This window comes from Garra rufa, chromosome 5 (assembly GCF_049309525.1).
Source record: "Garra rufa chromosome 5, GarRuf1.0, whole genome shotgun sequence".
In the NCBI taxonomy this organism is placed as follows: domain Eukaryota; kingdom Metazoa; phylum Chordata; class Actinopteri; order Cypriniformes; family Cyprinidae; genus Garra; species Garra rufa.
In genome coordinates this window covers 12268604-12295830 of record NC_133365.1, presented here as the reverse complement: position 1 = coordinate 12295830, position 27227 = coordinate 12268604, and the positions used below count along the sequence as shown (strand labels likewise).

Genomic DNA, 27227 nt, shown 5'->3' with positions numbered 1-27227 from the left:
AGCCATTCAAGTCTTAATACCCAAGGTTTCCTTTAAAATCACAAAAAAAATTAAATTGTCAACACACTTTTTTTAAAAGATGAAATGCATGGACGAGTTGTTCACAGTGCAAAACAGATTTAATCAGCATGTGAATTTTCTTATTGACTATGATTATAAAACAAGACTTTTAATGTCCAGAAAAGTTAATGGCATTGCCAGTTCACAAGGAGTTAAAATCACAGAGAGGCTTTGGTAATTATGACATTACCCAACCTCCCCGATATCAAACTAATCCCACCCGAATAGAGCATTTGTCACTTTTTGTTTGGGAGAACTCCTGGCCAAAGCGACTGTCTCTAAGGGGAAGAGAGCAGTGAACAATACAAGATTGAGGTTACAGAATCACCCCTGAGACAAACAGACTGAAAGACAAGCAGATGGACCGCTGCAAAACAAATAGATTGTGATGTGCCTGTAGTGCCTCTGTTCTATCCTCCCATGCACTCTCGCTCTCTTTTTACATGCCAAGAAGTTTGAGCAAAGACAGTAACGGCAAAGACAGACGTTTTTCTGTTTCTCCTCCTCCTCCTTTTTGTTTTAGAATGGTCTCCAAAACACATTTTTGAAGGGTGTTGAGCGCGCAGGAGAGAGAGAGTGGACTTTGCTCTTCCCAGCTAAGAAATACAGTGCTGTTTTTGATAGAGCCAGACAGAAGCAGCCAACCAAAAGGAACATTAGGTCACTCTCTTCTAGTGATATCCATTAGAAACACTCAAGTTTTGCTCGGCCTCGTCCTTACAGACTGTAGCTCTAAAAAACCTGCCTTGACTTTTCTCTTGCCAGTGCATTCACAGTGATAGCACTGAATTAACCTTTCTATATCTATTCCTGTGATTAATGCATGGTGGTATTGGAGTATGGTTTAAGTAAGATGTTTTCTTGATCGCTAATAGAGAGGACATTTTTGATGTTCTGCTTTGTGTCTTTGCTTAGTGTCTGGTATCTGAGAGACTTTTTTCTGTCCTGTCTCCAGGTAAGCCGTTCACGTACATGCCGTATGACCTGAAGCTGATGGAGCAGGAGGCTCATGGTGGAGTGGGCAGACCAGGCTCTCCGTACAGACTGTCTCCTCGCGAGCATAACAAAGCCTCACCCCAGCCTGACGCCAGTAATGCCACCCGCTACAGTGTACCTCCAGGTAAGCATTTTGTGCACCCTTTATATTTAGAAACCTGCAGCTTGTGTTTTTTAAGACAGGTATGGGCACCAAAATGAACGCTCTGCAACACTCACAAAATGAGAGTAAAATGGAGTATAAAACTATAGTCTGACCTTCAATGATGTAAACATCTGAAACATCTTCCAACATTTGTTTATCTCAGTTGGCAGGATTTTTGTAGTCTTTAATGCTCACGAAGGCTGCATTTATTTGATATGAATGAACGAATAAATAACAATCTGAAATTTTAATGTAACCACAATTAGAAAAACAAACATTTCCTTTAAAAAAAACACACTTCAGATATTGTAGGCTCTTATGAAAAAATTGCTTGCATTGTTGGAAGTCACTTTGGATAAAAAAATGGCTGCTGAATAACTAAATATAATTGTAAAAAAATATGGCAAAAGCAGTTTCATCCAGCAAGATGTTATAGCTCAAATTGCAGCAAATTTCTATTTATTTACACTACCAGTCAAAAAGTTTTTTTAATGTTTTGTAAAGAAGCCTCTTCTGCTCACTAAGCCTGCAATTATTTTGATCAAAATACAGCAAAAGCACTAATATTGTGAAATATTTTTACTGTTTAAAATAACTGCTTTCTTTTTGAATATTTATTTTAATATGTAATTTATTCCTTTGATCAAAGCAACATTTTCTGCATCATTACTTCAGTCTTCAGTGTCACATGATCCTTCAGAAATCATTCTAATATGCTGTTCAAGAAACATTTTTATTATTATTGTCGATGTTTAAAAGTGTTTAAAAGTGCATTTTTTTCAGGCTTCTTAGATAAATAGAAAGATCCAAAAATCAGCATTTATCTAAAATAAAAATATTTGTAAAAGCTTAGAATCAGTATATTATATATTTAATACTACTAAATATTACAAAAGATTTCTATTTCAGATAAATGCTGTTCATCAAAGGAACCTGAAAACATTTTTTACTCAGCTGTTTTCAACATAATGTTTTCTGAGCAGAAAATCAGAATATTATGTGACTAGAGTTATGATGCTAAAAATTCAGCTTTGAAATCACAGGAGTAAATTACATTTTAAAATATATTTAAATAGAAAACGGTTATTTTGAATAGTAAAAATATTTCAAAATTGTACTGTTTTTGCTGCACTTTGGATCAAATTAAAGCAGGCTTAGTGAGCAGAAGAGACTTCTTCAAAAAACATTAAAAATCTTACTGTTCATAAACATTTGATAGTCTGGTAGTGTATTTATTTTCCAGTCTTAAACAAAGCTATGTATCAGTCATTATAGATGTAGACTTGATGGATGTCCTTTGGTCTATTAAGTCCTTGCGACTCCCCTTTGTTCGGGCTGAATATTTTGACTTGGCAGTTAAATTACTTTCTGTTTTCCTTTGTCATGCATGTTCAGGTTTTGCTTCAGTGTTTCAGTCATTAGTACCCTTGTCTGGAGTGTGTAACCTGTCAGTGTTCTTGTCGCTAGAAAACCGATTAAGACCCAGACTCCGCTTCTACGTGTTTTAGAGGAGCTCACATTTGTTTGTAAGTTACATGGCTTTTATTAGTCAGGTCAGCGAGTTTCTTCCTGAAGGAAACCTTGAAGCTCTCACGAGGCTCAGCGCATGTGACTGATTCCCTTATCAGCCCTACCCTTACAACCTGGAAACTGTTCTCATGGAGACAAGCTCTTATAAAACACACTAGAGGTTTCTGTCAGGGAGAGAAAAAATACGGAATGTTCCGGTGTGACTCTGACGCTTTATATGATTTATGATGATCAGGTTTCATGATGAACTTTGGTCTTCACTGACCTCTGCTGACTGGAATGATTGATGTTTGCAGTATTGACCTGGTCAACAAAACTTTCTCTCTGTGTCCTAGATGCGTGTTACATCAATAAGATGAGCACTACTGATGATGCAGCTGTGATTGACAAGGAAGTACCTTACTTGGATGTTCAGACTAAACTAAGGATATTACTTTGGTACTGTAGAATAGGAAACAACCTGAAAAAAAGTTTTTATACATGATTTAATTTGTATTTAATATTTAGAAATTATTGCAGAGAGTACGTTGAAAGAAAAAGTAGCAAAAATACTAAAATATTCAAATATTTTATTACATGTTATTTTTATTATTGATGATGTTGTTGTTATTATTACTATTACTATTATTACGCTTATGTAAATATATAGTATTAAATTATTATTTTTTAATTCAGGGGTCAGTAAGAGTTAGTTTTTTCAAAATTCTTATGCCCATCATATGCTTTTATTTGATCAAAATACAGTAAAAGCTATACTGTTGTGAACTATTATTACAATTTAAAACGGCTGTTTCATATTTTAATGTTTTAACATGTAATTTATACCTATGACAAAATTTTCAGCAGCCATTACTTGTGCCATGATCCTTCAGAAATCATTATTATATACTGATTTGGAGCTCAAGAAACATTTCTTTTAATTATCATTGTTGTAAACAGTTGTGCTGCTTTAAATTTTTCTGAAAACTGATATGTTTTTTTGATGGAAGTTCTAAAGAACAGCATTTTTTTAAAACATAAATGTCTTTACAGTAATGTCTGATCAGTTTAATACAACCTTGTTCAATAAGTATTATTTATTTTCCTTTCTGACCCCAAGCTTCTAAACAGTTCTGTATTTCTTTCCTAAATTCTTAGTTTTTGCAGTGGTATTAAATTGCTTTTGAGAACCATAAGTGTTCACTGGTATTCTCTAAAACCTTAAACGAATATGGCAAAAGCATAGGAGAAGGGATTATGTTTGTAATCTTTCAATTCTCTGCATTCCCCAGTAAATCACATGGCTGGCCCTTATGCAGGCATTATATAGTCTCTGAACGAGAGGTTGAACCATGCTTGAACAATGTAACTGACGTCTGTACTGCTAGACTTGTATTGTTTTGAGTAAGAATCGCCCTTAAACGCATAATTACAACAGATAAGCTGTTACATTGTTAAACATCACACCCTGCACTAAAGAACCGCAGAGACCACCTGATCTCATCTGTAGACTCATGCTTTTTACACTGCAGGAGACAGGAAGGTTCACGACTCAATATTTCAAAGCAGATGAGTGAGAGGCTGGGCTGTCTGAAAAGGGAAGAAGTGCTTTTAGCAGGGCTGTGAGTCACGGGTGAGCAGTGGCGAAGGAAGACTTCATTCCTCCTATGCTAAGAGCTTCAGATTAGACTCAGGTCTGTTTCTTTGTCAGCCTTTATTCACAGGGATTCGTTTGAGGCTCTCTGCATTTGGGTCAGCCTGCTTTTTTTACTAGCTCTTTATTTTGCACTTGTGTCAGGAAAAAAAATAAAAAGTGTTTTATAAGCTGGCCAGTTTTGTGATGGGTCATTTGCAGGTTCTGCAGAAGTGTGGAAGATTGTGTGTTGTAGGTCAGAAGCATTGAACAGTGAATTTGACCTGTGAGACCTAGAGTGTACATGTAAGCAATTAGGGATGAGAAGTCGTTCTGTAATGTGAATAGTCACGACTAAAGGTTATTGTTAGGCACATCGCTCAATGCGGTTCAAAATACAGCAAGGCCTTGAATGACTTATCGATTTTAACATTTGTATCCTCCTGAGGTTTTTTTTCTCTTTTTTTTTTCATTCTTTTATAGGTTCACTAAAGTGCTTTGAAACACAGTGTTATTCTATAGGTTGATGTAATTTCAAGTGAAAAAGAAAGACAGGGTGGGACATATCAAGCTGTCCAGCCCCCTTTTTTAAATAACCAATAGCGTTTTGTTTATATCACCGTTTGGGCCAGAGCTGTTGAGCTTGGTAAAACCGCTTTTGACAGCCACTTTTACTCATCAGTGCTGTTTTTCCTCCTAATTTAATCTCTATCCCTATACAATATAGCATTCAGTGTAGAATTCAAATGGGTCTGGTGTGTTTTGTGGTCTGCGTGACTTGCGCATATGATCCATTCTGTGCCATTGTGTCTCTGTACATGCTGTGGCGGTTTGTGTGAAAAATAACAAGACTTCTTTTGCCCCAATTAAAAGCATATTTACACTGTCTGAAATGTTTCCTGTCTCCTATATAGTGCAGTACACTATAGTGCCATTTGCCAGAAAATACTAACTCTGTAAACAAGTGACTGATTTCAGTCGCAGCCTCAGCAGGTGTTTATAGTGAAGGGAGCAGGACACTTCTGATTCTAGAGAGCATTTGATTGGACAGAAATTTTGATGAGAAGCTGAAGTGCATCAAAATCGTTGGCCATATTGGCGAAAGTCAGAGACTGTAAGTTTTAAATGGTTATATCTTGTAAATGTGAATTGTCATTATTTTGGAGCACAAAAACGAATAGAAAACCTCAAGGCTAACATATTAATACTAAAAAACAAAATAATTTCCATTTTGATTTCATGGGGACTTTAAGGGTGTGTTCACATTTGTAGTTCAGTTCGTTTGGTTCATTTGGTCTGGACCAAAAAGGAACATGATAGTTTTGGTCCTGGTCTGCTTAGTGTTCACACTGGCATTTTTGACACATAAAGATACTGAACCTAAAGGCATAGTGATACATTTACAACCTGATTGGTGGGGTTGAATGACGTATATTTTGTGACGAACCTTACCAACACTCCAAACTAAAGTAAAAGGTTCATTCGTCTTAAGTCAAATACACATAATGCCGTCTGCTGGACTAAGTCCGCTTATTGTCATGTATATGTTCGTTTGGAACCCATCTTTTTAGCGGTCTCTGTCCTAAGAAAATTCATCAAGTGGCATCTTTGCAGAAGCAACAAAAATAAAAATGTGATCTGAGAGATCTGCAGTGATAGTGTCTGATGTCGTAGCTGTTACTGTATTGTGGATTTTTGCATGCTTGTAACAATGTATTGACCAAGCGGATGTCAGGAACAGAACTATTTATTAGTATAATAAATGAAGTACCGCTGAAGTGCTTTTAAAGGGATGGTTCAGCCAAAAATGATAATTCTGTTATTAATTACTCAGCCTCATGTTGTTCCAAACCCATAAGACCTTCGTTCATCTTTGGAACACAAATTAAGATATTTTTAATAAAATCCGAGAGCTTTCAGACCCTACATAGACAGCAACTACCACATTCAAGGCCCAGAAAGGTAGTAAGGAGATTGCTAAAATATGACATCAGTGTTTAACCGACATTTTGTGAAGCTAAGAGGATACTTTTTGTGTGCAAAGAAAATATAATTATAATTATAATTTTTGGCACTTCAAAAAAGCGTTTTGTATGTAATTTCCACTTAAATGGGAAAAGCTACATTTGACAGCTTGTGACAGCCACATCTATATTAAAATGTTAAGTCTCATAGGTCTGTTTGTCATTGTTTGGGTCTCCAGTGGTTTGTTGTTGTTCTGTCTCATTCACTTATTTTTCGGCTGTGAAACGGCGTGCTGGGCCAGTGTTGCTGCTTTGTGTACAAACCAATTAGTGCGAAAAATTCAAGGCACAGGTGCAAGCTGAGCGAAAAAAAACATGCTGTTACAGTATGCATGTACTATGATGACATTGAAATTTATGGCGCTAGCACTGTATGCATGCCCTAGCTTACACTTAAAAAACCAAAGTATGCTTTGGGCTTTAGAGGGAAAGACTTTTGTCAACTGCGCGAGGATAAGGAGTGATCCTATTTGCCCGCCTCTTTTCATCCCTTGTTCCTCTTATCCTTTTATTCCCACAGTTCTTCAGCCGGCACCAAACCAGGTGGTTCAGAATCTTTCAGACGTTCGCATGTTTTCCCGTCACAGGCCGCCCAACATTCCGTCTCCTCCACCTCTCATTCCCACCTCCAAACCCACCGACAAGCCCTCCTTCATTCAGGGGGGCTCCATTTCACAGGTAAGAGCAATGCTGCTGATTGTTATTTAAGACTCGTGGTGCTTCTGCTAAGTTTAAATACTTCCTACATGTAATGGGATCAAGGCAGGGGATCAGGTTTTTTTTTTTTAGTATTCTACTCTGATTCTTTCTGTCCTGCAGGGTACGCCAGGAACATACCTTCCTTCTCAAACGCACGCTGTGTACGTACCGGAGGTCGTCAAGACCACAGGAGGGTCCATCTCACTCGGCTTGCCAAGACAGCAGGACCCTGCCAAACCTGGTGAGCAAGAGTGATTTAAAATTATAAATACATCGTTATCCTGCCATCAAGCTCAGCTTAACTACAGCCAGCCGTGGCTTTTTTTGTCGCCGAGCTTCGTTATGAAGTTGAGAAGATGAATGCCTCATGCGGTCCATGAAATGTGTTATCTAAACACCTGATTGTGTTTGTGTGTGTGTGTGTTTAGTGTCATATATTAAGCAGGAGGAGTGTTCTCCACGTGGACAGAGCGCTCAGGCGGAGGGGCTCTTGTCCAGAGCTCAGTATGAGGGAGTGGTCAGAGGTGAGATGACTTCAAATATACAATAAAATCAGTAAAAATGTATCCAAAAAAATTAACAGTCTTACCATTCAATCACAAACCAAACAATGTTTTTATTTTTTCCTCTCCTTTGCTCCCTGCAGGACCCATGCAGGTTCAGGACATGAGAGGGCCACCTGGAAAAGGCCCAGAGGGCATGACTTTCAGAGGAGGCTCCATTACGCAGGTATCTTCTTTATAGGCTTTTGTATAGCATTTGCGTAATTTTCATTTGTGCTAGTGAAGTATATCTCACTCTCGCTCTTTGTCTTTGTAGGGAACTCCTGCCCTGTCTCAGTCCAATGTAGCAGCGGATCTGTTGAAAGGCACTATTGCAAAACTGGCCACAGAGGACCTGAGCGGCCCAGACAAGAGCCGAGCTGAAGCACATTCTAAGGCTCACGTTATCTATGAAGGCAAAAGCGGACACATCCTCTCTTTTGATGGTGAGAGCCAGAACTGCTTCCTGTCTGGTGTGCTTATGACCACAGTGTACCTCAGTGATATTGAATATTTACACAATATTACACTACTTTTACACAAGTTACACTGTTGAGGTCAAAAGTTTACATACACCTTGCAGAATCTGCAAAATGTTATTTATTTTGCCAAAATAAGAGGGATCATACAAAATGCATGTTTTTATTTAGTACTGAACTGAATAAGATATTTCACATAAAGTACATTTACATATAGTCCACAAGAGAAATAGTTGAAATTATAAAAATGACCCTGTTCAGAAGTTTACATACACTTGATTCTTAATACTGTGTTGTTACCTGAATAATCCACAGCTGGGGTTTTTTTTTTTTTTGTTTAGTGATACTTGTCCATGAGTCCTTTGTTTGTCCTGAACAGTTAAACTGCCTGCTTTTCTTCAGAAAAATCCTTCGGGTCCTACAAAATTTTTGTGTATTTCAACCCTTTCTAACAATGACTGTATGATTTTGAGATCAATCTTTTCACACTGAGGACAACTGAGGTAACTTATATGCAACTATTACAGAATTTTCAAATGTTTACTGATGCTCCAGAAGAAAAAAAAACGATGCTTTAAGAGCCAGGGGGTGAAAACTTTTGAACAGAATGAAGATGTGTACACTCAACAACAACTATCACTAACAAAAAAAACACAGTTGTGGATCATTCAGGTAACAACACAGTAATAAGAATCAAGTGTATGTAAACTTTTGAACAGGGTAATTTTTATATATTCAACTATTATTTTCTCTTGTGGACTATATGTAAATGTGTTTTATGTGAGATATCTTATTCAGGTTAGTACTAAATAAAAAATAACATGCATTTTGTATAATCGCTCTTATTTTGGTAAAATAATAAAAAAAATTGCAGATTCTGCAAGGTGTATGTAAACTTTTTAACTGTATTTGTGACGACGAATGATTTTAATATGCTTCATGCTGTATATTTTAGGTGGTATCAAATATTGTCAAAAAGCTCAAATTAGAGTTATAGAATGATGTTTTTTTTTTTTTTTTTTGCAATATCTCCCAGCTCTAGTCAGCACAAGTGGAGTCAAATGGCGAAGTGCTTCATTTCAAGGGCTAAATGACATGTTTGTTAGTTGCGCAACGAGAGCAGTTTCTATTTTTATGTAGCATCACTGCTAGAGCTTACCCAGAGTCTTTTTGACATGCTCTACTGATATTTTTAGTTCATTTTATAACAATAATATCTCTCACTTAATGTTCCCACAGCCATTAAGAACCCGAGAGAGGGCACAAGAAGTCCACGAATGGGGCATGATCTCAAGCGCACATATGACATCATGGAGGGGTCCCGTGGACACCCACCACGTGAGGCGGCACCTTATGAAGGTTAGTCATGTTTTTGTGTTTACTGTGAATAAAGCACAAATGATTTAAAGCAGATATTTTGTTTGCCAAAAGAGAATTTTTTTAAAGACATTATTCCCCATTTATCTGTCAGGTTTGATCAGCAGAGCATTGCCGAGTCCTCATGATTCTAAGGATCGAGCCATTCTCGCAGGATCCATCATGCAAGGTAATACGGACAGAATGTTTTTTACAGAAGTATAAGGTTAAAGAGTAGTTGTTTTTGACTCTAATTGATTAGTATGTGTTAGTAGGATTGTAAACCATTTCAAATAATAATACAGGTCTTATTGCATGTTTGCTATAAATGCAAAATATTTCCGACAGCTAAGAGAGCCACATACAGGAGAAAAATATATAAATACTACTGTAATTTTTATAATTAATCCTTTTTTTTTCTTTCTTTTTTTACAAAATGTACATAAATTTCTACATTGTGCTTAATCTTCTCTGCCATGTTTCAGGAACTCCAAGAGCCTCTGCTGAAGTCTATGATGAGGCCTCCAAGTACGGTAAACAGATCAAGAGGGAAAGTCCACCGATACGCTCTTTTGAGGGAGGCATCACAAAAGGCAAACCATACGAGGGAGTGAACACCATAAAGGAGATGGGCCGCTCAATTCACGAAATTCCCCGTAAGGAGACTCAAGATAGCCGTAAAACTCCTGTTCTGGAAGGATCCATTACTCAGGTACCTGATTTGAGGAATGTACTGAAATGTATTTATGAAGAACATTCAAATAACATTCAGATCAGTCAAATGAAAGATGCCAACCGTATTCTATCTCGTAATTTTCTCCCTGTGCATCTCTGCAGGGTATTCCTCTGAAGTACGAGAGCAGTACTGTGAACCCGTCAACCATCAAGCACAATGTTAAATCTCTCATTACAAGCCCTGTGAAGATCTCACACTCAGCCATTGAGGCGGCCAAGTACGAAGATGCAAAGGCGTCCGAACGTGTCCGGCACACCTCTGTTGTAAACTCCACATCTGTCCTGCGCTCCACACACACAGAGGCAGGAAAATCGCAGCTCAGTCCGGGCATGTATGAGGACAGCAATGCACGCAGAACCCCTACATACAGCGGCACCTCCATATCCAGAGGATCACCTCTGCTACGAGGGCAAGACGGTATGAAACGATTAACAATAAACCACTGACCCTCAGCTTACACGTACCAGTCAGTTAAGTTATTGTACTGATTTTTTTTTTTCCTTAAATAGGAAGTATGACAACAGGTAAACCAGCTTCTCATGAGAGGAAGAGCACACTGACTCCAACCCAGAGAGACAGTGTTCCCGCTAAGTCCCCTGTGTCTGGGGGTGAACCGCTTGGTTCTCACAGCCCGTTTGACCCCCACCATAGACCTGTGGTACCTGGAGAGGTGTACCGCACTCACCTACCACCACACCTGGACCCCAGCCTCGCTTTTCACCACAGAGTCCTGGACCCAGGTAATTTAAGGCCTTATGGAATCTTTCCAGGGACCAGATTTATGAAAATCTTATGGTCAAATTAAAGGATTAGTTCACTTCCAGAATAAACATTTCCTGATAATTTTCTTACCCCATGCCAAATTTTAGTTTCACCGCAGCTTCAATGGGCTCTACATAATCCCAGCCAAGGAATAAGAAAAAAAAAAAAAAAAGTATATATTTTTCAACCAGCAACTTGTCTTGCACTAGTAAAACAACGATGTTGGACGATTTTTAAGTTGGAGGGGAAAATTGAGTTTGTTTTTTAAAACCAGAACTAACCACGCGTGACGCGTTCAATGTGATTGCGTAATGCGTGAAGTCATAGACGTGCATCGCAGAGCTAGTGCAAGACGAGCATTTGTTGTTAAAAAATATAGAAATGTTTAGTTTTTTTTTTTTTTAGAAAATTTAAGAATCCATTTAAGTTAAATGGATTATTGAAAAAATTAAAAATCATCTTGAAGACAATAACAAAAAGGTTTAATCGAACTAAATGATTGGAAAAATCATTTCACTGGAAGATCTAGATAATTCAACGAATAATTACAAGGTCAAAAGTTTACAACTTTTTTTTTTAAGTCTCTATACTGAACATTGCATCTTTTTTACTATATTAGAAAAAAAAACAGTAGTTGTTTTGTAAATCTGACCCCTTGATACATTACTTAATTAGGCTCAGAGCACATGGGTAGTGGCTATGCTTTGCCTAGGAATGGAAAATTAGTGAATTATGAATTAGTTCTGTACTAAAACCATGCTTCCTACAAACAGGCATGCAGGAAAAACAGTTCATGCGTCACGCACAAAATTGATTGATGTTCTGACTAATGGTTCTCTCTTAAAAGCACTTCTCCGGTCTCATTGGTAAACATCATGTTTTGGTTTTTCAACCTGCTCTCATGCATTTGATAATAGCATTTCCTGCACGACTCTCCACTACTGTGGCAAATCCGCACCTTTGACGTCAAGACAAGAACGGCTGTCTGCTCACCTCTCGTTCTTGTTGTCCTCTGTCTGTCTCAGCAGCGTACATGTTCCCACGGCAACCGTCGCCGACCGGTTACCCCAACACTTACCAGCTGTACACCATGGAAAACACTCGGCAAACCATTCTGAACGATTACATCACCTCGCAGCAGATGCAGGTCATACCGCGGCCTGATGTCACGAGGGGACTGTCACCACGTGAACCGTCCATTGCCATCCCATACCCACCAGCTAGAGGTAAGAGGCATGATTGTCTGAGTGTGTGTGTGTATATGCGTGTGTTTGTTTGTGAAAGTGTCAAAGGAAGAATGTAGTCTGTAGATATTGTGTTTGTGTGAACTAGTGGCAACCTTTTCCAGACCATCAGAAGCAAATGACCCTCAAGCAAATTTTCTAATTGCACGTGAAATTGATTGAGTTCAAAACAATTGTTAAATCCAGGGTTGGAGCTTTTCCTTAGATGTCCACTAGACCCAAATTTTTATTTTTATGTTCACTCTGCAACCTATTGTAACGTGCAGGAAAAGGGTTACCTGTTAAAAAGTTAACCTAGGCCTAATAAGAAATTATTTTGCTAAAAATAATGATGGACAGTTTCATAATACTGCACTCTCAATCTGACCTAGTTTGAACTCTGAACTTCAGCAGGTCCTGCTGTCTAAATCTCCAAACCACATCACTCTTATATTCTTAGTGCAAACTGGCTTTCAGCCCTGGCATCTTATTTTTTTTTTTAAATTGAACTCTTTTGATGAGATGTTATAAGATTTGACAAGATTCAATTCTTCTAGTCTGTTAGTCATTAGATGTTTCTAGAAGATCAGTAGAGGGTGTTGGCTCTTTAAAGTTGAAGCTGATTGGTTGTGGATGCTCACCCTCTGGCCCTTTGCTTCTGTCTGTAAAAGGAATAATTGATCTAGCCCAGATGCCACCTACCATCCTGTTACCTCACCCTGGGGGCACAGGTTCCCCCTCCCTGGACCGCATCACCTACATCCCTGGACCTCAGACCCCTTTCCCTCCTAGGGCATTCAACCCTGCCTCCATATCTCCAGGTGAGGATCCCACCCCTCCTCTCCTATCCAACACCTGAACTTCCCCTTCCAGTCCTGGTGGTGGTGCTTTAGAAACTCGCCCTTCGCTGCTGCTCTGAGATCAGTTTTGCTGTTTTAATCGAGGCGCTTTCTTCCAGCTAAAACTAACTACAGCCGTTTTCTGCACTGCTACGGTGGCAATGCGCTGCTGCTAAATCTACAGCATCATAGCAACAGAAAAGTACATTTCAACCAATTTATGAGCTAGTCTGAATTAATTGTTGTGATTGTGTAATAATGCAAAAAAAAAAAAAACACATACTAGAGGTATTCTTTAGTCCTAAAATCTATATCTGACCTAAATCACTTTTAACCCCAACCTGCAAAAAGCAGTCCCATGTCCCAAGACCAAAATCCAAGACAACAAATTAGAAACTTTTAAAATGTAGAACCCATTTTGCTAAATAATGTAGCCTTTGTAATACTTTATGTATGTCAAAAATGTAGGAGAATGTTTTCTGATGTTACAAAAATGTACAGTTACGTTTTAATTTGTTAATTTATTTAGGCAACACTGAATTTTTTAATGCAAGTCCAAATAAAGTAGTAGAAGCCAAATAACCTAATAACCTAGCTGCTGTGATGTCTGTTAATCAAAGAACAGTAGAGGAAAAAGAGGAAATAAAAAATTTTTTGTAGCTTTTAAGGATTTTAAATTTAATTTAGTCTTTGATAACTTTATTTAATTTCTGAAAATTTCCTGTTTGCTGAAGGGCACAGGTAAATAATGGGTTTATGTGTCGATTGTTCACTTAAATTAGTTGTTATTTTTTAAGGTCTAATGAATGTTATAATTGATAGATTTCAATTATACTGTAATGCTGAATGCTATAGTCAGTGGTTAAATAATAGGAAAAAATAACATTTTTCTAGAGACATCAATAATATTGGTATCAGTGATACCCTCAGTCATAAAAATTTAACTTAAATCTATTACAAATATACTATACTTTGTTGTTTCTACATTAATTTGAAGATTGAATGTGAAATTATTGCAATATAAAATATATAGAAAAACGTTAATGCTAGGTGGGAATAATCTCGATTAATCGTGATAAATTTCAGAAAAAAATGTGATTTTTAACTAGTTCTTTTTTTTTTCATTGAATTAACAGTACTTTTTAATATTAATACGCATATCCCCAGGACATTTGTTTTATATTACCTGGGACTACTAATATCACACCCAACCCATGGATGAGACACTCATCACTGTTTTGGACCCAAAGCTTTTGTTTTTTTATATCCAAGTGTGACTCTGAAGACCTTAACTTTATATTCTTTGTTTTCACTGGCTACTAGTTCACAATTTAGTTCATGTTCACAAACCAAAAAAAAGGGATAGTTCACCGAAAAAAGTCATTAATTTCTCGCCCTCATGTCATTCCAAAGATTTTTGTTCACCTTTGGAACACAATTGGAACACAAAAACAAATTAGTTTGTGTTCCAAAGATGAACAAAGGTCTTTGGAACGACGTGAGGGTGAGTTATTAATGACAAAATTTTGGGGTGAACTATCCCATTAAGAAGATGCACAATCTGTTCAGATCAGTTTATGGACTTAGCAGGCTTCCTTTTCAATTTTGTATGTGGTGATAGACACAAAGTACCATATTCAGGGATTAAATTGAGCTTAATAACAGTTGTAAAGAATGACGAGAGCTGCTGGTATCAATCTCTGTCTGCATGAGATTGTATCAGAAGATGTATGTAAATGTAGGATATTAGTCCGAATTTACAAAGCAGCTAAAGTGCCAAAACCCCCATTTGCTGCAAGTACTTCCCTTGCCCTTTCTGTTGCCCTCCCCTGAGGTCCTGCTTTTACTGCCCGCTTATGCGTGCATCTCAAACCTCATATTGGTGTGAAGGCAAATATTGGCCTTTGCTCAGTAGTGTCATATTTAAAATTTGTCTTGGGAATGCAGGTGGCTTGAAGGTGAGTAGACCTTGACTGTCTAAACATCTGTTTAAACTAGGAGATGAATTATGACGTCAAGTGAATGGCAAAAACATGATGTATGCTTTTAGGACTGTGTTTCTTGGCTCCTGTGTCTGTGTATTATTGCAACACCAGTAACTGTGCTGATCTTTTTTGCATCATTCCATGTGCTGTCCTTGCGTACGATTTGAATTTTGTACAGGAGTGCATACAGTACATACAAATACCTGCTTTTGTTTTGTAACCCTTTTCAGCCGTCAAGGTGCTGGAAAAAAGTCAGCTCTCTTGCTGATCTTAAACATGCAACCATAATGTCAGAGGTTAAAAAGGCTTAAGATTTAAAGACAGTCCTGAGGAGTAATGCCCAAATTTTCACATTGTGTGTGCTCTACAGACCTTTACACTCATTTTTAGTCTTTGTCAGTCATTTTGCTTGTTTGCTCTATAGGTATTGATTCTTCATTGTGTCTGCTGGTAAAGCATGGTAATGAGTGTCTACAAAGTCCATTGTTTAATGTTTGCTCTTCACTTCACCAAACAAAACTATGCTCTTAGCGTATCTATAAGGCAGCAGCCGATAAACGTTAGGATTCTCTCTGATATGCAAAGAGACATTTTAACATGGCAAAATACATTGAAGGGCAACCTTCAATCAAAGTGCTTTTTATAGAAATCTATTATGAGTAGTTCTAGTCTCTTGGGAGTGTTCACCATTTAGATGACTCTTCTCAAGAACACAGTTTATTTCATAATGTGTGCAAAGTTTTGAAGTGGCACCAAAGTTCTGAATGGGATGCACCTTTAAGGACAGGATAATGTCAGTTTTTCAGTTCAGGTTTCTCCATCTGGCAAAGCTGGCATGCAACAAAACTAGATGGCTTGATTCTAACCAAAGAAATAGCTGATGCAGCAATGCACAGACATCACATTATATGCTGTTGCATGTAACAATTTTATTTACAAAAATTGTGTATCCATTGATTGGTTTAAATTGTATTTCCTGTAACTTCTGACTGTTGCAACAAAAGCAGATTGTGTTTGCATAAAGCATTGAACATACTTGTGTATACACTGATATTCTTGTAAGACTTGTAAACAAAGACAAAGGTGCAGCTTGTTTGTTTGTGGGCAAGTTTCGTAGTTATACAATCATTGTTTGTCTTGGAGAGCTATTCACATCACTGTTATCATGAATGTGTCATCTGCTCCTCTAACAGCAACACAGCTGGCCCTGTCAAAATGCAGCAAGTGTAAATGCCCCGTTTGGTTGTAACCCCACTTTTGTGTGTTTCCTGTTCTTTGCTGCCCACAGGACATCCTGCCCATCACAGTGCCACTGCAGCTATTGTGGAGAGGGAACGAGAGAATCAGAGAGAGAAGGAACGCGAGAGGGAGAGGGAAAGAGAACGGGAGCGAGAAAGAGATCAGAGAGAACGGGAACGTGCAGCGGTGGAATATATGCGTGGAGGTAAGACTAACTGACAATGGTGCCACCAATAATGTTCCGTTCCACTCAGTCTTTAACAAACTGAGGACGTGTCTCTGTTTGCGTTGCAGGCTCTGAGCAACCTGGCCGACCAGGCAGCCGAAGTTATCTGCGTTCCACTTCACCCTCTGTGAGATCACAAGAGGGCGTCCTCCAGCAGCGGCCGAGCATCTTCCAGGGCACCAACTCCAAGAGCGTCATAACACCACTCATGTGAGCCATAAACTATTTATGACATCAACCGAACAATTAATTTGTTCATTACTAAATGCACACATTAATTTATTGTATTATAAACGTTATTTTTGTGAATGTTAAATATATAGTTCACCATTTTTCACTCACCCTCAATAGTTTCGCAAAAAAGCTTCTACTCTCATTAGAGGTGGTTTTTGACTTGTGCAAAAAAGGGTTAAATGCGAATAATGGAGGTGAAAATGCATTGGTTGAATAAATTCCTCCATACGCATCAAAAGTCTTGTGACCTGTGCTATGGGACAGAATATCCTGACTAATAATGGACAGATCTTGTTGCAACGTATCTAAAATGTTATGGTCATTCTTAAATGCCCAAGCAAAGTCTGTCTGATATTTAGTGCCAGTTTATCAGGAAGTGACAATTTTGTTCTCTTTGACTCGTTGGGTGGAAACAGTGCTTATTTGCAAATGTTTCATGCAATATTCCAATTTTGTGCAACTTTGGATGGAAACCCAGCTATTGTTTACATGTGAATAAAATCCTAAATTAAAATGTTCATTATAAAGTGATCATATCAGTTCAGAACGCTTGGATAAAACCATTTGATTAATTTAATGAACTTTTTAAATCATACATTTTTTGTTGGAAATAATTAATTATACCTTTTTTGGTTTCATTAAAAATATCTCTTTATTTGTAACCCTGGACCACAACTTAACTTTTGATTAGTAATATGCATTGCTAAGAACTTCATTTGGACACATTTAAAGGCCATTTTCTCAACGTTTGGATTTTTTTGCACCCTCAGATTCCAGATGTACAAATAGATGGTATAAATTAATATTTTGAAAAATTTACACTTATGACTGGTTTTGTGGTCCAGGGTCACATTTGTCTTCTGAAGATGATCAAAATACTCATGTGTTTAGAACAACATGAATGTGAGTAATTGATGACCGTTTAGATTTTTAGGTGAACTATTTTTTTTTTTTAATGATTTTTGCTGTATTAAATTTCTGGCTGTTTTTTTATTCCAGGCAAATGCCCTCACAGGCATCTGCAGCTCAAGCCAGCCGATACAGCAATGCAGCTGATGCTCTCGCTGCCTTGGTGGACGCTGCTGCTTCTGCCCCGCAGATGGATGTTGCTAAGGTCAAGGAGGTCAAGCATAATAACAGTAGCTCCCGGGATGATGACGTGATGTCATCACGACGGGCAGCACAGGAGTCACAAGAGGTGGAGCGTCGTTCCGTGCAGTCACCCTACGGGGACGTGTCACTTCCTAGTGGGAAACCTTCCCATCCTGTGTATGCTGAGGGTGGAGGAGCCGCAGGGAGCAAAGACAAGCCCCCACCCACCAAGTCACGCATGGAGGAGGAGCTGCGCACACATGGGAAGACCACCATAACTGCTGCAAACTTTATTGATGTCATCATCACGCGCCAGATTGCCCCAGATAAGGACTCCCGCGAGAGAGGCTCACAAAGCTCTGACTCCTCCAGCAGCAGTGAGTGTCATCAGACAAAGTGTTTATTTACTATTATGTTGTATAATAATTGCACCTGTACAGTCTTATGTTCAGTACCGTTCAATGGTTTGGAGACTTCTTTAAATAAAATAACATGTTCACCAAGGTTACATTTCTCCAGTCATCAATGTCACATGATCCTTCAGAAATCATTCTAATATGCTGATTTCCTTCATTCTTAGAACAGAAATCAAGTATTTCATATGGAAATCTTTTGTAACAAATGTCTTTAGTCACTTTTGATTAATTTACTGCGTTCTTGCCGAATAGAAGTATTCATAGGACTGTGCAATTAATGCTTAATATTAATAAATTGTAAAAATACAAAGAGAAAAATCACTCTCTGCTCCTGACTTTTGTAGTTTTAATAAGAAACGAAGCATGTTTAACTATTACAGTGAAGACGCTGTTTTATTTTACATTCAAATAATTACATTTAATTTCTATAGTATTGTTAGACTACTTTAGACTTAAAGTATTCAGTATTTGTTTTTTTGTATCTTTTTTCTGCTGTACTGCTATCTTTAAATTAGTCACTAATATAAAGTTTTGGACCCTGTAATAATCGTGTTAAATAATCGTGATTACAATATTGACCAAAAATAATCGTGATTATAATTTTTGCCAAAATCGAGCAACCCTAAGTATTCATTTCTTTCCAGTATGAAAAATCGCACTGACTCCAAACATTTGAGCGGTAGCGTGCATGCCACAAAGCAGAGCAAACAGGAAGTTTCATCATATGCTGGAGATCAAGTTGGTCACAGTACCACAAGCATCTTTATATCCTCCTCAGAGGCGAAAAGGATCTTTCAAGAAATTAAACAACTTGAAAGACAAGGCATGTACTTAAAGATTTGCTGACAGAGGGCATTAACAGGACACCTAATAGGATGACTAGTGCCATTAAGGCCATGAGACCTAATAGTCTTAGGAAACCTCGATAGCACAACCTGTGACCGAGCTGGAACTGAGACTGACAACAGTCACAAACTTATGACCTCAGATTTGACAGGGTAATTCCATTAAAGGGAGTGTAGCTCTTACCACAGGAATGAAATTCGCTCTATTTCCAAAGTGATTTACTGTAAAGGCTGCTAAAAGGTTGTTTCTATGCCAACTTCTGTGTAATCTGCTATTTTTTATGCCATGTTGCTTGGTGGTAAGATACATACTTTATTTTTAAAGAAGTTGTTTATTTTCAGAACCAAATTTAAAAGGTAATTTACTCACCCCCTTGTCATCCAAGATGTTCATGTCTGTCTGTCTTCAGTTTTAAAGAAATAGTTTTTTGAGGAAAAAATTTCAGGATTTCTCTTCATATAGTGGACTTCTATGGTGCCCCCGAGTTTGAACTTCAAAATGCAGTTTAAATGTTCAAACTCATGGGCACCACATAGATATTCACTGATGGATTTGTAATAATGGCATGTTGGCTTCAAAATGAACAGAAAAGCATCAAAAGCCGCATATGAAAGTAGACTAGATGGTCACCATGTTTTGTCTGTTGAACAGTAGCAAGTGTTTATTTAGATGCAGGTTGAAGACTGTGTGCTGAAGGTGTAGATGGCACACCCTGGCTTGCTAACAAACCAACTTTATTTACTTACAAGGCTGTAACATCATGTCTACGTGTGTTTCAGTGTCATCTAGTCGTTTTGAAGCTCAAGGTGGAATTGAGGTGATCAGCCCGGCCAACTCTCCAGCCCTGAGAGAAGAGAAGAACGAAGGACCTTTCCAATCAGAAAAGAGCTCAGGTGAGACTTAAAACCCCTGGTGCCACAGCCAGGAACGTAAATGTCTGTTCTGTCAAGATGGGGCGATTCTCGTTAAATATTTCTGGAACACATCCAGGTTATATTACACCAACAAAAAGAAACAATGTTATGATTTTCATGACTGAAAAATGCTTACCTCTGATCTTATGTTGTATAGGATTAAGGTTTGACATTAACCGGTTCAGGCAGTCAGGAGATTCAGGACCTTCTGCACCTCAACAGCCCCCCTCCTCACAAGCAGACAGTTATGGGCCCGTCCCGAAAACGCACCGCATCATGACCCTCGCTGACCACATTTCGGTAAGTCACACTCATACTCTTGATTCTTTGCCACGTCACTCCTCCTTCATTGCGCTCACTTTTTCTCTCTGTCTTGCAGCATATCATTACACAGGACTTTGCCAAGAGCCAAGATCCTCCCCCATCATCCAGCTCGCTGCCTTCCTCATCATCCTCCTCCTCACTCTCCTCCACATTCCAGAGCTCTGGTGTGGGAGGTGTTGTAGGTCGAGTCAAACCCCCTAACCGCTATAGCCCAGAAAACCCAGCTTCTACTGCACACCACCAGAGACCACCAAGCAGAGTATCTCCTGAGAACTCCTCCGATAAACCAAGAGCCAGGTACATATGAACACAAACACACAGTGTTGAAGCATTTCATTCAAACGAGAGCCATTTGGGCAGAAAAGTGAACAATCCTTTTACTTCCGGAATAAAAATTTTCTGATATTAACTAACCCCCATGTCACTCAAGATGTTTATGTCTTTCTTGAAGTCGCAAAGAAATTGTTTTTGAGGAACACAGTTTAGGATTTTTCTTTTCGGACTTCAGATGGTGACACCATTTGGGCTTCATTGGTGACCAACAATTGCATTGTAAATGCAGCTTTGAATGCCTCTACATGATCCCAGTCAAGGAATAAGGGTGTTGTCTAGCAAAACGATCAGTCATTTTCTTGAAACAATAAAATCTGATATTGTTTGTAAACACAAATGCTTGTCTTGCACTAGCTCAACCTCACACGTGACATAGATGGAAGTACCGGCCTAGTGTGTACAAAGGGAACATGCAAGTCAAACGCCCTATACAAAAAAAACTATAACAATGATGTCAAATGACTTTGAAGTTGGACCAGAAAATGAGATTGTGATGAGTTTTTTGCCCTATCTACCTTGCAAGATGAGCATTTGTGGTTAAAAATAATTATATAAATGTTTGTTTTGTTTTGTTTTTTTAAAGAAAATTACAGATTGTTTCGCTAAATATATCCCTTATTCCTCAACTTGGATCGTGTATAGCTTGAGATTGAAACTGTAATTTGGACCTTCAACCCGTTGTCCACCATTGATGTCCACTATATGGAGAAAAATCCTAGAATGTTTTACTCAAAAACCTTGATGTCTTTGCTACTTAAGAAAGACATCTTGGAAAGACAAGACCATCTTGGATGACATGGGGGTGATTAAATTATCAGGAAATTTTCATTCCGCAAGGGAACTTTAAGGAATGCATACACATAAATTATTGTTCAGAAGTTTGGGATCAGTTTTTCTGTTCAGCAACTCATTAAATTGGTCAAAACATTGGTGACAGTAATGACATACTGTTCCTTATATCATTACATTAATCAAAGAATCCTAAAAATATTAAATTATCTTATCATTAGTTCTGAAATATTAAATAATTTAATGTTTTTACTCAATGTTTTGATTATACTTATTTTTATTCATAGTTTTTACTGTCTTTTTAATTAATTAAATAAATTTTTGGTGAGCAGAGGGAAAAAAAAGCCTTGTTCTACCTTAAACTTTTGTATATGGGTACACCCATACAACATTCTCTATTGAAACAGAAGGACAGTAAAGATTGGGAAACCTTAAAATTGAGCGTCCTTAAATGTATGTCTGTGTGACAGCTATAGTCTTAAGAGCCAAAAAAGAAAGAAATTCAATTGTTTTGGCCATAGTAAGAATCTTTTAGTCAATCACAAATATTGTCGATTTTGCACATTCACAGGAAAGTCTATATATGTGAGATAGGAAGGTTTTTAAAAATAAAGAGTTGATTGGCTATGTCTGGAACGTGAAGTTCTAGAACAGAGGTGCCCAAACTCGGTCCTGGAGGGTCGGTGTCCTGCAGAGTTTAGCTCCAACCCCAATTAGACACACCAGGACCTTGAAGTAATCTGTGAAACCTCATCTGAGAAACTTTGGTCACATACGCAAATCCTTCCAAAAACCATGAGATGCTTTTACACTTTTACCCACTGAAAACAGTGTCCTAGCAGAAGCCTCTTATCCATCTGTCTCTCTTAGGCCAGGTAGATCTCCTGATCGAGGACGAGGCCCGGAGAACTATGAGCCCATCTCTCCTCCTCAGGGTTATTCTGGGTTGGATAAACAGGAGGCCAGTGTGCTGCAGAGTCAGAGACGTGAGCAGGATCTCCCCGAACAGAGGTAGAAATTCATTGTCTTTCTGTACTACTTTGGTGTATTAGCCTTTATTTATGCTTTCTTAAAAAGTTTGCTGTCTTTGTTTTTTTGTGGCTACCATATGCGTTGTGTGACCTTAGACCTTTCTTGTGTGTCAGGACTGACTCACGCTCCCCAGGCAGCAGCAGTTACCTGCCCTCATTCTTCACCAAACTGGAGAGCACGTCTCCTATGGTTATGTCCAAAAAGCAGGAGATCTTCCGCAAAGCAGAAGTCGGTGAGTGACAAGCCCATTTTCTCAGAAACTGATGTTCAAGCTTAGGATGTTTACTTTGTTGCACTGATACACTGTTGTCTTTTATTTACACAGTTGCTACTTGATTAGCACCTAGTTCTACTTCTTATTTCCTCCTTATCTCAACAGGTAACGCTCAGCCAGGCACAGAGATCTTCAATCTCCCAGCAGTAACAACGTCAAGTGAGTTTCACAACTCTCAGTATGATTTCACCATAAAAATTGAACTGCATCAACACTTACATCATTTGATTTATTTTCATGTTTGTGTTTGTCATAGTTTAAACACTTCTTAAATTGGTTTTCGATGTTTTCAGTATGTGCATGTTTGTTTGTGTTTTACAGGCAGTGTAAACCCTAGAAACCACTCATTTAGTGATCCAGCCAGCAATCTGGGTCTGGAGGACATCATCAGGAAGGCTCTGATGGGAAACATGGAGGAGAAGCAGGAGGACCAGCAACAGCAGCAAGCCCAGCTGGGGACAGGAAACAACTCGGGCAGCATGAGCAGTATTTCAGACAGCCGACAGGAAGCCAGCCCATCCCCTAACACAGGTTCATACTGTAAATTCACATTTTCTCTAAAACATTCTCTCTCAAACTGAAAAAACATACATGCTCAACTTTCTGCAGATTGCTTTGTGGGTTGGCTAAAAACGGTGTTTTGGCGATTCGCTTGTTGGCGATTGGCCTCGCTTTTTCACATCGTGCTCAGTGTGAAGTGGCCTTAATACTGGTCTCTGGTCTCTAAAAACAATTCATGTTAATGGTATTTCCATGACATCTATAGAAATGAAAGGAAATAAATTATGCTGATGTTAAAATTATCTTCTACTTTGTTTTCTCTGTTTTGACCAATGAAAGAAGTGTGGTGAAGAGGTGGAGAGAGTGTAACTATACATAAGCATCCAAAAACAACTTGCTGTTTATCAGCACATCTTACAGACTGTCTAACACCTTTTGTTTTTGCTAAAAAAAAAAAAAAAAAAAACACAGTGTCAAGCTCATTTTTTGGGTGTCAAGAATGTCTTACTCTGTCTGTCACTTCCTACAAGATGCATTTGAGTGGCTGTAAGAGCTATAAACTCTGTCATTGTCTTTCTGTTTTGGCAACCAGTGATATAATGCAGTATCACCCGCCTACTTTCTTGATGTGACAACCAGATAGTAGCTGGCACTGAATTATTTATGATATTATCATATGTGCAGTATTAACATGCTACCAAAATGTCATTTTTTTAAATATCACTGTGATTGTGAATAAGAAAAGATTTTGATACTTCTATTGTGAATGTTTACATTAAAGACTGAATATGTGTCTATGACATAAACCTAACCGCTGACATCATTGTCAATGTTTTTGCCTCTATAGCAGGAAAGCAGAAGCTTCAGAGTAAAGCTAGCAGCAGGAAATCAAAGTCTCCTAACCCAGGCCAGGCATACTCTGCTGGAGAGCGTCCCTCTTCTGTATCCTCTGTTCATTCAGAGGGCGATTACCACAGACAGGCTCCCACCTGGGCTTGGGAGGACCGGCCGTCGTCCACAGGTGAGCGACTTGATTAGATGAAATTGTTTACAGGGCTCGTACAAGGTGCTTAAAGTGCTTGAATTTGACTTTTTGAAAGTTAAGGCCTGGAAAACCATTGAAAATAGCAATATTCCTGAAGAAGTACTTGAAAAGTGCTTGAATTATTGAAAAACTGTGTGTCTATAAAATATTTGTTTAATTTGGTCAATAAGCACATATCTTTTCCTGCAAATTTTACGCAATTCAAAAAACATGCCTTTTCGCTTATTTCAGTATTTATATTAATAAAAAAATCGAGCTAAGCAAGTAGTAGTAGCCATTCATTTCAAGCGATTCAAGCGAACATTGCATGTAACTATTTTAAAAAGCATGTAGTGATGGGTGAAACAGAGCTTTTTGAAACTCCCAATCAGTTAAAGCATTGCTACGCAAAACGATTCACCATTTTGAAATCCTCCTGTTATTGTTGTTATTATTATTATTATTATTATTATTATAAATTATTATTATTATTATTATATAAATTATTAGTTTCAGATCAGGACTTCAAATCACGCATTACAAATCATTTGATTTAGATCGGAACTTTGCATGTTGTAAATCATTTAATCTAAAATACATCTGAGCATGTATCGCAAATCATTTGATTTAGACTGAAACAGGTTTGTGAATCATTTCACAAATTGAATGATTCAAATCAAATGATTTGTGATAGGTGATTTGAAGTCCCGAACGACGTCAAATGATTTGCAGTCCAGTCCTGATCTGAAAAAATGGTTTGCAAATCATTATTCAGATTAGGGGTTTAGAGCATAGATCTCAAATCATTTGATTCAGATTGGGACTTCAAATCACCTATTACAAATCATTTGATTTGAATCATTCAATTTGTGAAATGATACACAAATGGTATTTGTGATCCACACTCCCGAGTCCTGATCTAAAAATGATGGTACGTGAATCATTCAGATCGACGCTTCAAAGCATATATTGTGAATCATTTGATTCAGATCGGAACTTTGGTGCAAGTTTGCTAATCATTTGTTTCAGATCAGGATTTCAGGATTTTTTTATTAAACAGTAGAAAACATTAAATCATTAAGGCAGTACAGTTATAAAAGAAAAAATAAGTATACACAAATACAAATCTCCAACAAATTAACCGTTAGTTATTATTAGTAGTAATACTTTGCATGTGCACATTTATTTTTCCATTTTTTATTAGTATATTTTATTTATCTATTTCTCTTTTTTGAGAATTTGGAATAAAAGTCAATGTTTGATAAGTGAAATCTCTGATTGAAGTAGTGCTTGAAAAGTCCTTTAAAGCCCTGGAATTTCATTTCACAGTATCTACGAACCCTGCTGTTTATGTTAGTGCAAATTAAAAATATTTTTTCTCTTTCCTCCTGCCCCAGGTTCCATGCAGTTTCCTTATAACCCCTTGACGATGCGCATGCTCAGTAGTACCCCTCCCACCTCCATGGCCTGCCCTTCTCCTTCCATGCAGTCCCAGCAGCAGGCACAGGGTGGCGCCTCTGGCCCCGTAGCCCCGACGCGCGCATGGGAAAGAGAGCCGCCGCTACTGTCAGAGCAGTACGAGACCCTCTCGGACAGCGACGACTGAGGCAGGTGATGTGCCTCCCTCTCCTACACAAGCGTCCACGCCCCACTCCTGTTCATCATCGCCCTTCTTTCGCTGTCTTTATGAACCCCACTCACTGCCATTTGAGAGTGAGATTCTGCCGGGAAGGAGGGCGTATGGTTGGTGCTACTTTGGTGCCCACTGGTGGTCAGAGAGAGCATTGCAGAGAGCCACTGATTTCAGGATTAAATCCGATGCTTTGATTTTTGGCCCATTTGGGGACGAGAACTAGACGAATCCCAAGTGAATAGAGACGTGAACGTCAAAAGGATGAAGAACTTGTAAAGAGACTCGTTTGCTGAAAATTTGTTTCTGTAAAGATTTTTTTTTTGTCTTTAAAAAAGAAAAAAATCAATGTATGTAAATAGAGTAACCTTTTGCAGTGTTTTTCCTTTAACTTGTTTTTTTGTTTTTCCTGCATTTTAACATTGCTTTTTAAATTTATCCCAGTCGGATGGATCGGTAGGTGGAACAAGACACTGTGGAGATTTTTGTGGTCAGTTGGGTGAAGAAGAGCATTGAGCTTCCAGCATCTGAAAGTCATGGTCTAATTGAAACTACTCCAAATAAAACACAAAAAGGACTTCATTACTTTTTGTCCCTCCAGATGCGGACGCTGTCTGTGCAGCACTGTTGAGATGTTCTCAGCCCTGTTACTTTAGGGAGGAAGTCACAATCGTTCATCAGCTGGTATAGGAGGACAGGACATCAGCCTCTTCTTGTCTGATTCGCAGTGAAACTTCAGACATGAGATGAATGTTTCTTTTGTTTTTCTCTGGCTTTTTCTTTTCAGCTTGGTTCTAGTCTTCAGTAGTGGCCTGTTGCAGATCTGTTCAGAGCGTTTGGCCCTACGGTTGAATGTCTGACAGTTTGACACACGTTGTCATCTTTATTTTGTGGTTGCTAACTGTTCTTACTGGGCTTTTCTTAAAGGCTGTACAAGGTCCGCAACCCGTAGCCCTTTTGCTTTTTGAGGATGAATTTGTTTCTGGGGGAAATATACTTGTAAATCCTCTTTTACTAATCATAAAGGAGCACGTCTAACGTGTATATTCTGTCAACGTGTGATTTTCCTAGACCACAAAACAAACATACAAAGATAAAAAGAGGAAGTACCAAACTTGATATATCTCTGCACCATTGTTGCACTTTTTTTTCTTTAGTAATTTTGAGAAGCTTAAAATCATACTACCTGTAATCTAAGTTATTCATTGTCATGCAGAGGTATGGAACGCTTTCAGATATATTCATGTTTCAGTCTCTTACTCCATCTGCATTTTCAACTCTTGGAAAAAAAAAATTGGATTAAGCATATAAAATCGGTACCATTTATCTCAGCACTCAATCAGAGATCTAAACATCTCTTTTTGA

At 38.2% G+C, this 27227-nt stretch overlaps 1 protein-coding gene across 7 annotated transcripts in view; it reads left to right on the top strand.

Moving 5' to 3' along the window:
- ncor1 (nuclear receptor corepressor 1) overlaps positions 1–26906 on the top strand; it is a 95939-nt gene extending 69033 nt beyond the window's left edge. For 2 of the 7 annotated variants that reach the window (XM_073839504.1, XM_073839498.1), the window contains exons 24-48: positions 1016–1180; positions 6888–7045; positions 7187–7307; positions 7495–7590; positions 7713–7795; positions 7886–8054; positions 9327–9446; positions 9559–9633; positions 9929–10155; positions 10281–10596; positions 10689–10919; positions 11970–12167; positions 12836–12985; positions 16277–16432; positions 16522–16663; positions 17687–18156; positions 19821–19934; positions 20113–20255; positions 20335–20576; positions 22272–22412; positions 22547–22665; positions 22813–22866; positions 23029–23247; positions 24056–24229; positions 25630–26906. In XM_073839504.1, coding sequence (XP_073695605.1) covers positions 1016–1180; positions 6888–7045; positions 7187–7307; positions 7495–7590; positions 7713–7795; positions 7886–8054; positions 9327–9446; positions 9559–9633; positions 9929–10155; positions 10281–10596; positions 10689–10919; positions 11970–12167; positions 12836–12985; positions 16277–16432; positions 16522–16663; positions 17687–18156; positions 19821–19934; positions 20113–20255; positions 20335–20576; positions 22272–22412; positions 22547–22665; positions 22813–22866; positions 23029–23247; positions 24056–24229; positions 25630–25838 — 4292 coding nt within the window. In that variant the 3' untranslated portion in view covers positions 25839–26906. Of the gene's footprint in view, positions 1–1015; positions 1181–6887; positions 7046–7186; positions 7308–7494; positions 7591–7712; positions 7796–7885; positions 8055–9326; positions 9447–9558; positions 9634–9928; positions 10156–10280; positions 10597–10688; positions 10920–11966; positions 12168–12835; positions 12986–16276; positions 16433–16521; positions 16664–17686; positions 18157–19820; positions 19935–20112; positions 20256–20334; positions 20577–22271; positions 22413–22546; positions 22666–22812; positions 22867–23028; positions 23248–24055; positions 24230–25629 lie in introns of all 7 variants that reach the window. The other 5 variants (XM_073839497.1, XM_073839500.1, XM_073839501.1 and 2 more) reach the window with 3 other exon arrangements.
- Positions 26907–27227: the final 321 nt, after the last annotated feature.